Source organism: Vidua macroura, chromosome 1, assembly GCF_024509145.1.
Source record: "Vidua macroura isolate BioBank_ID:100142 chromosome 1, ASM2450914v1, whole genome shotgun sequence".
Lineage (NCBI taxonomy): Eukaryota > Metazoa > Chordata > Aves > Passeriformes > Viduidae > Vidua > Vidua macroura.
Genome location: NC_071571.1, coordinates 104,411,773 through 104,427,574, shown reverse-complemented (window position 1 = coordinate 104,427,574; position 15,802 = coordinate 104,411,773). Strand labels below are relative to the sequence as shown.

The 15,802-nt window shown below is 43.2% G+C and overlaps 1 protein-coding gene across 1 annotated transcript; it reads right to left on the bottom strand.

Annotated features, from left to right (window-relative positions):
* Nucleotides 1-1,349: 1,349 nt before the first annotated feature.
* Nucleotides 1,350-6,130, bottom strand: TMEM200C (transmembrane protein 200C). The gene is made up of 2 exons (XM_053998311.1): nucleotides 5,974-6,130; nucleotides 1,350-3,916 (listed from the first exon to the last, which is right to left on the bottom strand). Exon 2 carries the CDS (start codon nucleotides 3,872-3,874, stop codon nucleotides 2,231-2,233), a length of 1,644 nt encoding a protein of 547 aa, XP_053854286.1. The 5' UTR covers nucleotides 3,875-3,916; nucleotides 5,974-6,130; the 3' UTR covers nucleotides 1,350-2,230.
* Between the last annotated feature and the right edge of the window lie 9,672 nt (nucleotides 6,131-15,802).

Sequence of the window (15,802 nt, the reverse complement as noted above, 5' to 3'; positions counted from 1 at the left end):
ACTTACTGAGAATATTTTAAAAAGCATGTTTCCCCCTCTTGGAATAAAACAAACTCCTGTTGCATCTTCACAAGGATTCCATGACCCGATAAATAGCACACAACTTGCCTTTCCCCTTCACCTCCATGGAAGGTTTTAGTGTGAAAAATAACAAACAGGATGTCTTAATCTCTGTCAATAACGAGAATCTGCATCAGTACCAGGTAACTCTGCTCACATGTATCTCATAAATCTTGCTGGAAGTCACAGGAGAAGGAGCAGAAGCACATGCCCATGGAGAACTGAAAGGAAAGATCCATGCATATGCCAGCACCAGCTGAGCCACCTGCTCACCACTTCCCGTGGTGACGCCTAATCCAACCCCATGCCAATCCAGGCAGTTTTAATATGGACTTTTGCCAGCTGTGTGCTAGCAGTTCAACAGCAAAAAACGCCACACTGATGTTCATACTGTCAGTGCACTGACAGGAGGAAAGATACTTACTCCAGACACCTGGATGTCTCTCTTGCTCAAGAGAACAAGCACAAGCACCTGCCTCTCCAGTTTCAAGAATCTTACATGGCAAATCATTCTTTCTTTTCTTCTTTTCTTTTAAATTAGTCTTATTTATTACAGAATTTTGCAGGCTTATTAAATGCAATTGTATTTAGTGATAGTTATAGTCCATGTTGCAATGTACTGTAATGTAAGTAAATATGTAGCTAAGCACTTTAAAACATGGAACCACAAGAAAAATTTTAATTGCAACAGAAAGATTTCTGTCTGCCTACACATTGTGTTTGTTTAATGTCGATTTCTCTTCCCATAGTAGAGAAATGCCACATCCATATTTAAAATCAGAAGTATTGACAAAATCTACTGAGTGCATAAAGCTATTTTGACAAAACATTAGTGGCTGCCATGCTGCAGCTAAAAAAAATGAAACAGCTCATCAATTTACCAAAACTCTGCCTACAGACAAGGTATCTTCCAGGCTTTAGGAAACCTGATGCTTTTCTCATGCAGGAAGAAATCATCATCATGCTGAAGTCAGTGAGAAACTACTGCTGACTTCAGCACAGCCAACTGCTACGAGACTGATAGGGTTATCATTATGCTTTAAAATTAAGCTTATGCACATGCATTCATGAATAGGAACTGCAACAGCAGAAAGGCTTAATGCAACAGTTATAAGGCAACTGAAAAATCCAGGAAGAAGATGATGCAGTTCAAGATTAATCTCACAAATACCCTAATCTGAATAGAAGATCAAATGTTTAATTTTTTTTTCCCTTAGCATATCAAATTGTCACATTTCTTAGGCTGTCTGTCACAGAGTACTGTCAGAAATGGAGACAGAATCGGCTGGTTGAATTACAGTGTGGTTTCTCAAGGACTGAACCAGTATTTATTTGAAAATTACACATAAATTACTAATTACCTCTTTAAAAGTATAACGCAAGCCTTTGGCTTCATAGCATTTCTATAATCTTTCACAGTATAAAACAAAACAGTTTGTGATATCTGTAATTACTTACCAAAATAAAGAAATTTTTGGTAGGTTTTGTTTGTAAATATTTTATTAAAAAACATCTTTTAATGCTATTAGTCAATACATGTGTAATAATACTTTGAGAAAGTATCATGTAGTAAATATGTATTTTTGATTCAGGAATATAATGGTTTTAACTAAATCATCAGAGCTCTGTTCTGCTCCAGTCTCTTCTAAACGGTCATTTTTTTCCAGAATTTAAACAAACTCATTCTTTGTCAAGGTACATCATCCTTAAGGCCTTGCAAACGTTTTAGTAATTGAACCAAAACAAAGAGAGAGCTCAGCTTTCTTTCTGAAGACCATGTTGCTTTTGAGCTTAAAAAGGTGCCTGCAGCTTTCAAGCAGTTAGTGGCAAATCAGCAAGAAAGAAATCAGAGGAGAAGAAGGGGCACTTAAAAATCAAAACAGTAAAGTGCACAGCTACACCATCCAAAATTGTATTAATCTGATCCAAAGAACTTGCTGGACTGTGGATATTTAATACAATTTGGCTTGCATGAAACATACAATCACGAATAGACAGAAAGGGTTTTCTTTTTTCTTCCTGAAGTCATCTACAGGATCTATGGAATTCAATTTTCAAGGGTAACATAGTGCAGCTCTTTGGATATTGATTGGTTTCCTAGACCACAAGGAGATGAAGAAGCGGGGAAGGTGTGGAGGGATGCAAGGTGTCCTCTTGCTGTCTGTTTTATTTAGATGCCTGTACTCTCCAGTTCCCCATCCTCCAGCCCTAATGCAGCATGTGACCTAGAAATCATAAAGAGTTTCTCTTTATTTGTGTACTGTCTTTGAGTTTGCTGGGATTGCTCCCCTGTTTGTTCTCTGCTGGTAGCCTTGAGGGGGTCCATCTCATCAACTGGCTCCTCCTCACAGTCCTGAATTTTACTGGCTGTGGTGTTGGCAACTGACTCCAAGGAGGTGCCTGCCTCCTCCAAGTGGCTGTAGCCCTTATTGCTGCTGGAAGGCTCAGACTGGGAGCTCTGGGAATCCGTCCTGATGATGGCAGGAGAAGCTGAAGGGGGCGATTCCCCCAGGTCTAGAGATTTGGAGTAGCTAGGAGATGCCTTTACCAAGAGGCTGGATTCCAGGACCCTCCTGACAGCTGGTGACCGAGGTGGCTCAGGGGAAAGGGGACGCCTAGCATCGGGCAAGCAGCTGGTGCTCTGCCGCCTGAGAACCAGCTTGTGCCTCCTTGTCCCACAGCCTCCCTTGATGTGGCTGCTGCTGCTGAGGTTGGTTAGACTCAGTTCAAACTCCCCCCGTGGGATCTCCTGGGCTCCCTGCTCACCAGGTGGTCTCTGCCAGCCTCCCCCTCCACTGCTTGGCCCCAAGGGCAGGAGGGTGAAGGTGCTCAGTGAAGAGCCGACGATGGAGCTGGCTGTGCTGCACCGCTCACAGCTCCCCGGTGGGCTGCAAGGTGGGCTGGTGACAGGGTGGCCAGCAAGGGCAGCACGCTCCTGGCAGATGCTGTACACAGCCTCAGCCAGGCTGGGTGGCTGTGGTGGGCCGCAGAAGGAGGAACGCTGCGGTGAGGACACCAGATCCGGTGGGGAAAGGGAGACACCCAGTCCTGGTGGCCAGGAGCTCTTGGCCAGCATGGCTGCAGCACCCAGGCCTTCCCCACCAGGCTTTAGCTCCAGGCCCCGGGATTGCATGTAGTTGACAAAGCCATTGAGAGGGGCTGAGGCCGGGGTGCCTCCATCCTTGGCCCGCAGGCTGTGGGCATCAATGACGGTGGAGTAGAGGTCACGCAGGTTGATGATCTTGGTCTTCTTGTCACGGTTTTCATGCAACACCGCATTGGCGCAGATGAAGAGGAAGATGCCGATACCCATGATCAGAGGGCCCAGCACCTTCAGCTTGTCCGAATGCAAGTAGCTCGAGAAAAGACGGAAAAGGAAACCCACTGAGGCCTGGGGGGATGAGGAAGTAGGGGTGGACCCACCGGTGGTAGCAGTGGTAGAGGTGTTGGCTCCAGGGGGTGACTCCGGGTGGACTCCTGCTTGCACCCTTTCCTGGCTCTGGGAGCGGTTTGTGTGGGTGCCACCCTGTGGTGCTGGGTGCCGGCCCTTGCCAAAGCTGCTTTCTCTGTACACCTGGCTGGGCTTTGGCCAGTAGCCCACCACAGCCAAGGCGATGCCCACCAGCAGTACCAGGATGCCACAGAGGGCAATGAACCCCGAGAGGGAGCACAGCTTGAGCTTGCCTTTCACCACCACCACGTCATTCTTGCGCTTCTTTTTGGCCTTGCGTTTGCGTTTGGGGAGTTGGTTCTGGGGTTTCAGGGGGTCCTGTTTCCTGGCTGAGATCCTCAGGAGGCCTCCAGTGGCAATCATGGCTGGCTACCAGCACACTGCCCCCCACGGCCACTCCAGCTCCTGCAGTGAAAGGGAGAAGAGAAGAGGATGAGAACCAAGGACAGACCCACAGCACGAGAGATGTCTCTGCTTGCTTTTTCTCTTTCAATGTCCTGGTAATTAAAACCCTGAACCAGTGGGATGGAGGTTGACACTAACAGGCAGACCTCCCTTGCCCACACAGCTCCTGCATGTGAGAAAGAAACAGGCAGACCAACAGCATCAAAGCAGCCCACTATACTCCTGCCAAACAGCTAATTAATTACTTTATGCTCCAGGTAAATGACAAACCTAGTAGTATCCACTAGAATGAACAAAAAAAGATCTCACTCATTTCAGAAGGAGTTTGCAAAGCACTAGAGCTCAGAGGACACCAAGCCCCACTCCCTAATATGTTCTGGGGTTACAGTGCACACTAACTGTGGTTAGTGATGTCATGCAGGATTTGAGGAGATGGGAGAAATAAAAGCAGGAAGGCAGTATATTTGATTTATAGATACCATTTGTTTCCTTACTCTACTTACACATTACTAGAGGAAGGGTTAAACATATTACTTGTCTTTCTTAAATGAGTGGAAAAGGAATTACTGTAAAATGCACAAAGGAAACATTTAAACACTGGAAAGTGGTGCCTTGTGAAAGTTTTTTCCTAGCCATTTGCACTTGATCTGCAATATTAGAAATGCATCTCTCGCCTGTGGTCGAGAGGCATCCCTAGTTTGGGAACATGTGCTATGTTCCAGGTAACTGTTATGTAACACTGACAAATTCAAACCCCCTCCCCCCCTGCCCTCAGAAAGGGGAATGGTTGGCAGGTAAGAGATGGAAGGTCAAATCCTATTAGAGAAGTGAAACACCATGAGTCGCCTGGGGAAACCCTAACGAGTGCCTGCAGGAAAACTGGCAGAGGACTAAACACTGAGCATTTGTGGCTTTTGTTTTACTGGACCATCAGAAATCATCTCTCTGTTCCCGTGATCTGAGCTAAACAACACAGTGTGTAGGAGCATTTCTGCACTGTACAATTCTTTTTGGAACCTATTTCTTCATGCTACCGAGAAGCAGGATCCCCTCCCCCTTTTCTCTTTCTGAGTATCCTATTATTTTTTCTTTGATGGGGCAAAAGATGACATCACTGAATATAATACGACTCACAAAGTTCAATTAATTGAACCAAAACGTGATTAAGTAAGCACCTAAAAAATCCCCCTTGCTCCTCTTTGACTGTTTAGCCTTTAAATTTCGTGTCTTTTCTGTTCTAATGCCAGAATTGCCATATATGCAGTGATATTGTGTCCCATTTACTCTGTTTGTATTTTCCCCAGGAAAAAAAAAAAAAAAAGATGTGTGTTTTCAGCAGGGACGTTGTTAAATTACTCTCCGAGGTACTGCACGCTCAAAACAAAGAGCAGAGATTTCTCTTTCCTATGGCTAAACTATTTATTAAAAATAGAGAAAAAAAAAAAAAAGAGCGTATTTTGTTGATGCAAAAGTGTAATTTTTGGGGCATGCTTTGCTGTAATTGCCGATTCTTTGATCTCATTTTCTCCTGCCCCACTAGCCAGATGCCCATCTCCTCTCCACGGTGATAACAGATGGTCATCAGCTCCGAAGAACGCTCCCAGTCCGGCATCGCCTGGCACTTAGTTTCGGCGATGGCGAGAGCAGCGCTCGGCAGGCGAAGGAGGGCACGGCCGGGCCGCCGGCCATCGCCAGCGGCCACAGTGCCATGAAACCACTCGGACGGGAGCCGCGGGGACCGGAGCTACATCGCGCACGAACGGACTGAGACCCCCCGATCCACCCCCGGCAGCCGGACCTGCAAGCACCACGACCTTGCCCGGCAAAGCCCAAACAGCGCTGTAACACCACTAACAGAACCCGGCTTAACTCCTTCCCCGGGCTCGCACGCGGGACTCGCCCGGCACCAGCCCCTGCGGCGCCTCTGGCTCCGGCCGGTCCGGCCGCGCAGCTCCCGCCGCCGCGGCACAGCGCCGAGCTCCGCCGGCGGCCGCCCCGGTCGGGGGCCGCCGGCAGACGGAGTCCCCGCTCAGGACGGGGGTGCCGCGGTCACTTACCGAGGAGGGCCGGGGAGAAGTCCGGGCGGGAAGCGGGCGAGCCGCCGTGGGGAAGAAACTTTCCAGCCCGAGCGAGCATCCCCGCCCCGCCGCCGCTCACGGCCCCGGGCGGACGGGCGGCGGGGCTGGGCCGAGAGCCGGGCGCCCCCTCGGCCCCGCCGCGGCCGGCCGCCTCCTCAGGCAGCTCCGCGGGAGCGCTGCCCCCTCGCCTCGCCGCATCCTCCCCGCCGCGGGGCCGCCCCCCGCAGCAGCGCGCCCGCCCTCCTGGCGGAGCCGCCGCCGCCGCCTGTGCCGGTGCCGCCGCCGCGGGCGGAGCGCGGCTCCGCGGCTGCCGGCCGGACCCGGCGCCGTTGCCAAGCGACGGGAGCCGTGACACAGGGAAATTGCGGCAGGGCGGCCGCCGCCCCCGCCACCTGCGCACCTGCGCCCGCCCGCCGCCGCCTCGCCCCGCACCCCGGCGGCCCAGCCCGCTCAGGCTCCGCCCCGATCGCCGCGACAACCCTCGGGCTCCTTTCCACCACTCTCATCCTGTCAGCCTCATCTTCAGCCACCTCACCTTTGGGGTTTTTTCCCCTCTAAGTTTGCCAGAATGCTTCGGGAGAAAGTCAGGAAGTAGGTGAAAAGATGAAGCAAGAGGTTGAAGAAGAAAGTGGCAGCTGAGATCCATCAATGGTGTCAGCCTGAATCTCTCAGTTTCAGCAGAGAATGGGAAACAATGTTCTCTTTTGAGCTACTTTCTGAAAAGTGATTAAATTGAAGCTATCACCTTAGTGAGACTTAATCTAACGTGTCCTGTCACACTGCTGCACTTACTCTTGGGAGGAGATTGCTCTGATTGCTTTAGTAGAGTCTTATTAGAGATTCACCATGATCCAGAAAAGCAAATCTCGGGCAGGTTTTCAGTAAATACAGAAAACTCATCCTGTGGCTTGAGGTTGCTCCTGAATGTACATAGGAGTGTTTGCTGGGGTGGATAGGCTGAAAACCTGGGGTCTTGTATAGTAGCCTTAGAGTTCTCTTGAAGCTGGAGTTTTACCTAGCCTCAGCCAAACCAGCTTTCTTCTACCTCTTCATGACCTCTTGTGTAGAAGACTGTGGATAAAACAGCCTGGCAGAAAGGAAAGGACAATAATGAAAATATTTGTCAAATGATGTTTTTAAAAATAAGAGTTCCAATACCGATTGGGGAAATTGTCAGAGAGGTTATGTATATTCAATTAAATTGTATGTATTCCAGCCTCAACAGTTCTGCAATTATGTGTTCACCCAGACCATGCTATTTTGCATCTTTCACTCCAACCATCAGTGCCTGGTTTGAGACCAAACAAATCCTAAAGGTGCACATATGCATTTTAATGTCATTTGCAGTTTGTCTCAGCAAAATCATTTGGGACACATTTTTTTAGTACATATATAACTTTTGGTTATGCAACAGGCTTGAAATTTAAGATTTATTATTTAAGAACTTCTTTTAAATATGTGCTTTGAACCCAAGTCTTCTGACACTCAGTAATTTGCTTTGTGTTCAGCCCAGGCTATCAGAGGAAACCAAACGTATCACATCTGTTTCCACTGGAGACCTGTATCACATCAATAATGCAGCATCACCAGACTCTTCCTGAAAGACTCCTGTGTAAGAAAGAGAGGAAGAACAGGACTGATTTTTTAAAGGGCAAAGAACTCTTTTCCCTATCTGAGTCATATTTTCTATTTCTGTCAAACTAAACCATTCTATTTAGCTATCTTCTTTATACAACAGCTCTTTTTTTGCCATATTTTCATTGCTAAAGTTTTGAGTGATCGGGCTATCATCACATTCACAGTTTTCAAATAACTCTTAGCAAAATGTGTTGTAGGTGAGGCCAAATCCTGGAAAACAAGAAATATGTTCTTGGATGAAAAGCTTCTGAAGGTGTTGTTCCGTGGCAGCTATCAATGTAATCTTAATTTTGCTCTATGTGCTAAGAACCAGTTGTATGATGGCAGGCTGAATCTCTCACAGCAAACTACTTTGCCAAGTTATGTATCCCTACCTATCCTACAGATTCCTTTTGCTGAAAAAAAAGCTTTTGGGGCTTTAATGAAGCATTTATTTTATTTTTAGTTCATATGGATTTTTATGTTCCCAGAAGTGAAGTGGTTGCAAAAGGCAGCTTCCCTAATGGTCTGGTTTACTGGCTGCCCAAGTGAATTTGTAACTCTGTGTTTGCACTGACTACTGAGCACTGCTGGCAGGCTCTGCTCCTGCCTCACTTGTATAACTTTCTACATGATTTTGTGCACTTATCATTAAACTGTGGTGAATGTAAATAATTATTAGGAATTACAAAGAGTGTATTTGAGCTGTGTTTTTTTCTCCTTTCCCCCTTCTCCCTTCTTATTTCTCATTTTTCTTTCCTCCATTCTCCTTCTACCTTTCCCATCTCTTTTTTTTTTTTCCTTTTCTTTTTCCCTGCTTCCTCTCCTCTCCTCTCCTCTCCTCTCCTCTCCTCTCCTCTCCTCTCCTCTCCTCTCCTCTCCTCTCCTCTCCTCTCCTCTCCTCTCCTCTCCTCTCCTCTCCTCTCCTCTCCTCTCCTCTCCTCTCCTCTCCTCTCCTCTCCTCTCCTCTCCTCTCCTCTCCTCTCCTCTCCTCTCCTCTCCTCTCCTCTCCTCTCCTCTCCTCTCCTCTCCTCTCCTCTCCTCTCCTCTCCTCTCCTCTCCTCTCCTCTCCTCTCCTCTCCTCTCCTCTCCTCTCCTCTCCTCTCCTCTCCTCTCCTCTCCTCTCCTCTCCTCTCCTCTCCTCTCCTCTCCTCTCCTCTCCTCTCCTCTCCTCTCCTCTCCTCTCCTCTCCTCTCCTCTCCTCTCCTCTCCTCTCCCCTCCTCTCCCCTCCCCTCCCCTCCCCTCCCCTCCCCTCCCCTCCCCTCCCCTTCTAAAATTTTAAAGCATACACTTGGTTTGGTAAGGTGTTTGTGCATAAGATGATAACCTTTATCTGGTCCTCGTCAGAGCATGCTTTGGTACATCTGTACTGCCATCAGTTTTAGTATATCCACTTGAATATGTTCCATCCCAGGCTGGCTGGGCACCCAGGAGGTGTTAGCCAAGTTAATATATCTCAGCCCTCAGCAGGCTTAAGGTCCAAAAGCAATTCAAAAGACAACCTAAAGTACTTGGTGTACTTCTCTGAAATACTGTAGCATCTCTGGGTTCCAAACACAGACCTGCAGTTCCCAGTGTAGAGATCCAACAAAACAAAATCAGAGAAGGCCCTTGCTTGTTATAAGCACAATCTCAACACCAGATAAAAAGGATAAATATGGAAAGGATTTTGAGCGTAGTATAAAACATATGAGCCATTTTGCATAGGTTTCAGATTTTCCCCAGTAACTTTCCTTTACAATTTCTCAGGCACAGAGTAACAGAATGGTCATTGCTATCTTAACTTATACCCTGCTAGCAGAACAAGTTCCAGTCAAAACAGTAGCTCTAGCCTGAAAGTCCATTTTTAAGCTACAAATAATAGCTTTTAAAACTATTTTTAATTAGCTAATTTATTACATTAATAAAAACAAGAACTGATATGCATTTCTATATATGCTTCACAGTATATTATACTAAATGCCAAGGTTTCCTGGGTCTTTATTGCTTAAATTGGAATTCATAGCTTCACCTTATTTAATAGCTGGGAAAATTGTGAGACCATCACTCCAAGTCTGGCCACTGGTCTCAGAGGGGTGAGTGGTTGGTTTTTGTTTTATTTTTCCCAATCTTAGCCTCATATACTTTGTTTGCTTGTTTCCTATGGCAGTAGAAATTCTGATTTGATTAATGGTGGAGGCTCTGGTATAGTTAATGATGATTTGATAACAAATGTGGAGGAAAAGAGCAGCATTGAGAATGAACCATGAGAAAATATCCTCACTGAGGAAATATATGTTTTGATTCCTTACAAACCTACATCAAACACAGTGAATCTGCATTGTGTATTAGAGTCATCCAGCTTATTTGACATTTGGTACAATCAGAGACAGCTTTGCTTTCCATTGTGTAGCAAGTATGGGTCTAGATAATCCACTGAGAGTGAATGGCAAATTTGCATGTCTGCTCTTCTTTTAAAATTAATTATAGCAGGCATATACATTGCTGGGAACATTTGCCTGGGTAAAATAATACACAGCCATGAAATCTGGTGATTGAAAGGTAAAGGGAATGAATGTTTTCAGATGAACAAGCTTTTTCACTAAAAGAGAAAATAAAATAATGAAAGGAACTACTAGTTTAAGTTACTCCAGTTCTTACCGTCATTCCTGATTAAAATATTTCTTTTATTTTTGAGGCATTAATTACACTAACCACTTTATAAATATATGTGTTTTTAACTGACATCTGGTGAAACACTTGAAACTAGAGGAGACAGAATGTGAATTGCTCCTGGGTCAGTTGTGACATATTGCAGAAAGCCTGTGATAGTCACACCCGGCGGTTATGAACTGTGCTCAGGGGCAGATGTCACTCACTTTCTTTTAGATGTTCTGTGCTTGACTTCTCAGATGGTTTAAAAAGAAGCAGGAGCTATTCAGCCATGTTATTTGCCTTCACTTTTGATTTGCTGATACAAGACAACTGGAAGTAACTGCAAAAAATTGTGTGTGTTATTTGTGGACAAAACCACATTGAAGCTAATCAGGAAAATTTCCCAAACTATTTGCCTGGAAGGGAAGAGTACTGCAGTATTTCCCCCAAATAACTCAAATTACTTATTTTTTAAACTTATTTTTTCAAGGTGTTCTCCTTCCGCTTCTCTTGCCGCTGTATGATGTAAGCTCTTTCAGATGGAGACCTGCTTGACCCTAGCTCCAATGAAATATGTGTGTACAGTTGTTTCATACTTCAAATCTTCTTATTTTTTTAACATTTTGTGTTGTTTAATTGAAAATCCACAGCAAATTATGTGTGTACTTTGTAAGGCAAATTCATAAAATAGCTTATATTATCTTCTAGCCTTCAAAGCAGTATTTGGAGTCACTGGGAGAGCACTAGCCTATGAGAAATAATGCCAAAGCATATTGAACAGAGGATTGAAAATTAATTTTGTTATATACTACATTAAAAGTACACTACATGCATGCAAAAACACTTGTTTGTAGGAAAGGAACATTAGAATGAACCAATAACCTCTGGCTCTTCCTGTCTTTTTTTAAGCTAGGATGATAAGTGTTAGAGAGGTTTTTAGCCTTGGTAATTTAAAATTGTATCTGTTCAAAAACAAACTCGATACCAGCATTTTTGCAACTCTGTGCAAAGGTTTTTTCATCAAGGAGAAAGATGCTCCTGTTATCTGCATTGTCCATTGCAAGTCCCAAAATCAGAGAGTCCTGGCAATATGAAAACAGCTCAAAGAAGAAGAAATCAGAGGGAAAGGTGAGCAGATTGCCTCCTCCACATGGGGATAGGACATCCATGAAGTGGAGTTAATCCATCCAGTCCATGAGCTGGGTTAGTCAATCACAAGGAGCCACCATCACACAACCCCAACTATTTTACAGGTATTATACAATTTCAATTATCTCAATGTTTTCCCCTGTTTCCTGGGGATGCACCTGCTGCTTCCCAGCATTTCCTCAGGCTGCTGGGGAGCAGGGCTGCCTTTTCATTAAGCAGAATACACAATGCCAGTGTCAGTTGGGGAAATTCCTGACTGGCCTGGTGAGACACTGGAACACAGCAAGCAATCATAATCACATTTGGAATTAATATTAAAAAGATTTGCAATAATCTGCATGAAAGCACAGTCTATCAGTCAGGAGAATGAAACACTGATTGCATCCTTTCTTTCGTAAGCAGAGTTTTCTTAGACCAGCACTCCCCAAATACTTACATACTTGTGCAGTTTGGTAGGTGTTTTGCCCTACATTATTAAAGGATTAATTTAGCATTTAATAAATTGAAATTATTACAGTGTCTTTTTTGTCTGCTGTCAAGAGAGATTAACCCAAATTTTTGACCTGTTTTTTTTTGTTTTGTTGTTTCCCTTCCTCCATGACCTGCAAGCAGTCTTTTACTCTACACTAGACTTATTGTCATTGTGGAGAGACAATAACACAGAGTACTCATCCAATAGAAATAGTTGTTAGGGTCTACTTTTAGGGTCAGTTTGCCCTGATGAATCGTGAATGTCCTTTAAGGTTCATTGCTATCAGTATCAGGGTAAAATACAAGATCTGCTCAAAACTCAAAGTCAAATTCAAGGTTTAATGGGACATGGGAATATGAAGGACTCTGTTGTAGGAATCCTTGTGTTGCCAGAAGAAGAGCCACCTGGTTTCTGCCATCTCTTCTACAGCTTCTCTATAAAAGGGTCTTTAGTGTAGAGTCAATAGCATTTCTTAGAGCACTTCTTAAATGCAAAAGGTACTGTTACTAAGCAGCACAGGTGTGAGCAGCCAGGTGGCTTTTTGTGTGTGATAGGAGCTAAACCCTTCCTAGGCTAAAAGAAGCACCTTTCAATTGTGCAGGCTAAAATAATGTTGCTGGTGCTGATCTTTTCAATGCTCCCACTGGGGTAGGTTATGACCTAGTTAATGTATATATCTATACATCACAAAAGTGAACTGTAGAGTTCTTTGAGCTCCTCTGTGCTCTGGACCCAAGGGCCTGGGTCAGCATGCTGATACATTTTCTCTTCAGTTACACTTATGCTGTGTTTTAAATTTTTATAATTGTCAAAAGTAGCAAAGAATGTTTTCATAAATAACACTGAACTTTGCCCTAAAGTTGTAGAATGGTGATTTAACAGTGATCAGTAGGTGTTAAGTCCTAAAAGTAGACAGGAAATAAAGCTCCTATTCAGAACTAGAGCTTGAATTCTATAATTATACAACACTTAGGGACTGAGATTGTAAGCCATTGCTTATTAAATATAATTCATAGCATTTTACATGGACGACTTGATTATTATTCTTTTGGTATACATGACACAGATCATACCTCTGCTTTTATTTTGAATGTTAATCTTGCAACATTCAGTTATGTTAGTCAAATGAACAGCATGACACTAATTGCTCTCAAAGAGATTTGTAACTTTAAAGATTTCAAATTTTATAATTCAAATAAAGTACAACTTGGTAACGCTTTTCTGTATTCATACAAGCAAGCTGAATTTGCAGAATGTAGATCTACAGGAAACATTATGGTTTTGCCCAAACCAGGGACTATTCATAGCAGAAAACCTATAGAAATTTTCTTTTCTTTAATATAAGAAATATTACCATGAAAGAGTGAAACAAAATAAATGAAACAGAACTAGCAACATCATGTGTGCTTGCTGTTACTTTTGCTTTCATTATGACACAACTCTCCCTAAATTTAAAAGGGAAAAGCAAGGGTACTTTTCAATTATGCAGGCTAAAATAATGTTGCTAGTGCTGGTCTTTACAATGCTCCCACTGGGGTGGGTTATGACCTAGTTAATCTATACATCTGAAGAAAAGACAATTGACTTGTCATAAAATTTCAGCAGAGATACTGAAAGGACATTCTGGCCTGTAAGTACTGGAGAATTATGTATTATTTATTATGAAAGCAACAAGGCTTTGGCCCCAGGTGTCAAGCACTAATTGTGTTCATGTAGCAAGGTAGGAGGAGCATTCTATAGTCTTGAGGGGGCTTCTATAGTCTTGAATATTCCTGAAAAACACAGATATTCCATGCAGAAGCAAAATGGATGCCTCATTTTGTGATGCAGAACATAGCTGATTTTCAGTCTTTTCTGTATATCTAGTTATTTTTAGAGAGTTATTTAGTTGAAGTTTGTTTATTGGTATTAATAGTATAGGTTAGGTAATTTTGCTCTAAAGCACTCAAAAAGACAGAACCTGAAATAATGTTTAGTTTTGCTGAAATTTATTTGTGATTACACCTGGCTATTGAGCAGAAGGGTGGGAAGGGCCTTTTCACATTATTTTTCTCTTTGCTGGTTTGAATATTTTGTGTGTGAAATGAAGCTTGTCATGCACGTGGGTTAAAAAGCCTCAATACCTCCATTTATTATGCAGGTTGTGTTTTTGTTTTTGTTTTTGTTTTTGTTTTTTTTTTTTTTTTTGGTTTTTTTTTTTTTTTTGATGAATGCTTATTACTCTTGTATAGCCAGGAAATGAGGATCACAGATGTATTAAGAACTGTTCATTTAGCTTTTAACTAACCGATCAACGTGGAAGAAAATATTGCGCAGGTACTTCCAAGTAACACCTGCAGGTATAAATCAGTACATGGCAAAACAATTAACTGTCTCTATCAGAGCTTCTGATGATGTCTCAACCACAGTCAGAGCACTTACATTCTTCATTACTTTTGATTTTCCTAAGTGTCCTTAGCACAAAAGACTGTGTCAGTTCCTGTCTCAAATATAACGTATTCCATCTCAAGCGTGTGAAATTTACCTCACTTAACTTTGAAAGGCTGTGACATGCCTACATCACTTCCAGAATAATGACAGATCTGGTCTTCTGTTGGAGTGGCAGTTTGAGGGAAGTGGATTTCTGCAAATACTTTTTTCTTCGTAGTGGTGATAGAACAACTTAAAGTTTAGGTTTTGATGTTGCAGGTTCTCACATTTCTGACTTTTCCCTCTGCTCATCTGTACTGTTTACATGACTTCTGCTGGAGCATTTTTGCATAACATCAGAAGAGTTCAGCAAAACAAAGATTTCAGGGTTATGTTCAACAGATTTCTATTCTGCATCTCATAACACCTTTGACATCCTAATATCTAGTTCTTTACACCACTCAGTGACTTCATGCATCTCTATTTTACTTATGGATTCTTGAGTGAATTCTGCATTTGCCTTTCAGCTTGGCTATATTTTCTGTCTATTCAAAAATTTAATTTAGTTCTGATTAGAAATTTGAGTGACGGGTGTGCTGAAGTGTAGACAAATTTTTTTGATGGAGAAGAATGGATAAGATAAACATTTCAGGAGAATGGCAGGTGGCTTCATTTCATTGGGCAACAATTTGAGAACAGCAAGTAACTCCTGAGTGGATCACATTGTAAGAGGTGACTTAAATAACAAGAAATAGTTACAGAACATTTGGGGATGGAAACTCATGTCCTTGAATTTGTATTATGAGTCTTTTAGCACAGATACCAGAATGAGAGGTGATTTGCCTACAGGTAAAAGTGGTTTGGCTGCCCTCTGAAACTCTTCTGTCCTTATTTACTGTTGCTCAGTAGGCACTATGCCTGAGGTTGGGAAAGCCGTGGAAGAGATTGTAGATAAGCATATGTGTAAGATCAAGTGTATTCTCATTTAAAAGGATGTGTTCCTGGAAGATTTTCATGGAGAAATTTCTGGCAGGGATTATTCTGAATTGAATTAGAAGGAGTACCAAATGTTAGGTGTGGCCTACAGACATTAACTCTAGTTCTGGCATTCCTCCCATTTTCCTGGTTACTCATCCACTCGGAGTCCTCCTTCCACCATTATCCACAGGCTGTGCATAAGGTTTGTTTTAGCAGTATTGTTCTTTCTTCATTGGCATAAGCAACATATTGGGGACCCAAATACATGCAGAGATTATGAAATGTTTACAGTACACTGGCTAACTGAGGAGTAAAATGAAAACAAAATATCCTAAAAGATCAGGTATGACCAGCTGAAGAGTGTATTTTAGGACTTATCAAGCATGAGAGAAGTCACATTCTCCTCATCTGAAAGAGAGCATAGCACAGTGAACAGGACCTCTGGGTGATTAAATTTCAAGTAATGGGTTTAAATCTAAAGACTGGTGAATGGGAGCTTAGATCTCACCTGTTTTATCTTTAAATTTTTGTATTTACATTACTTTATA

Coding starts and splice junctions, on each gene's coding strand:
- TMEM200C (XM_053998311.1), bottom strand. CDS start 3,874: ATGATTGCCACTGGAGGCCTCCTGAGGATCTCAGCCAGGAAACAGGAC.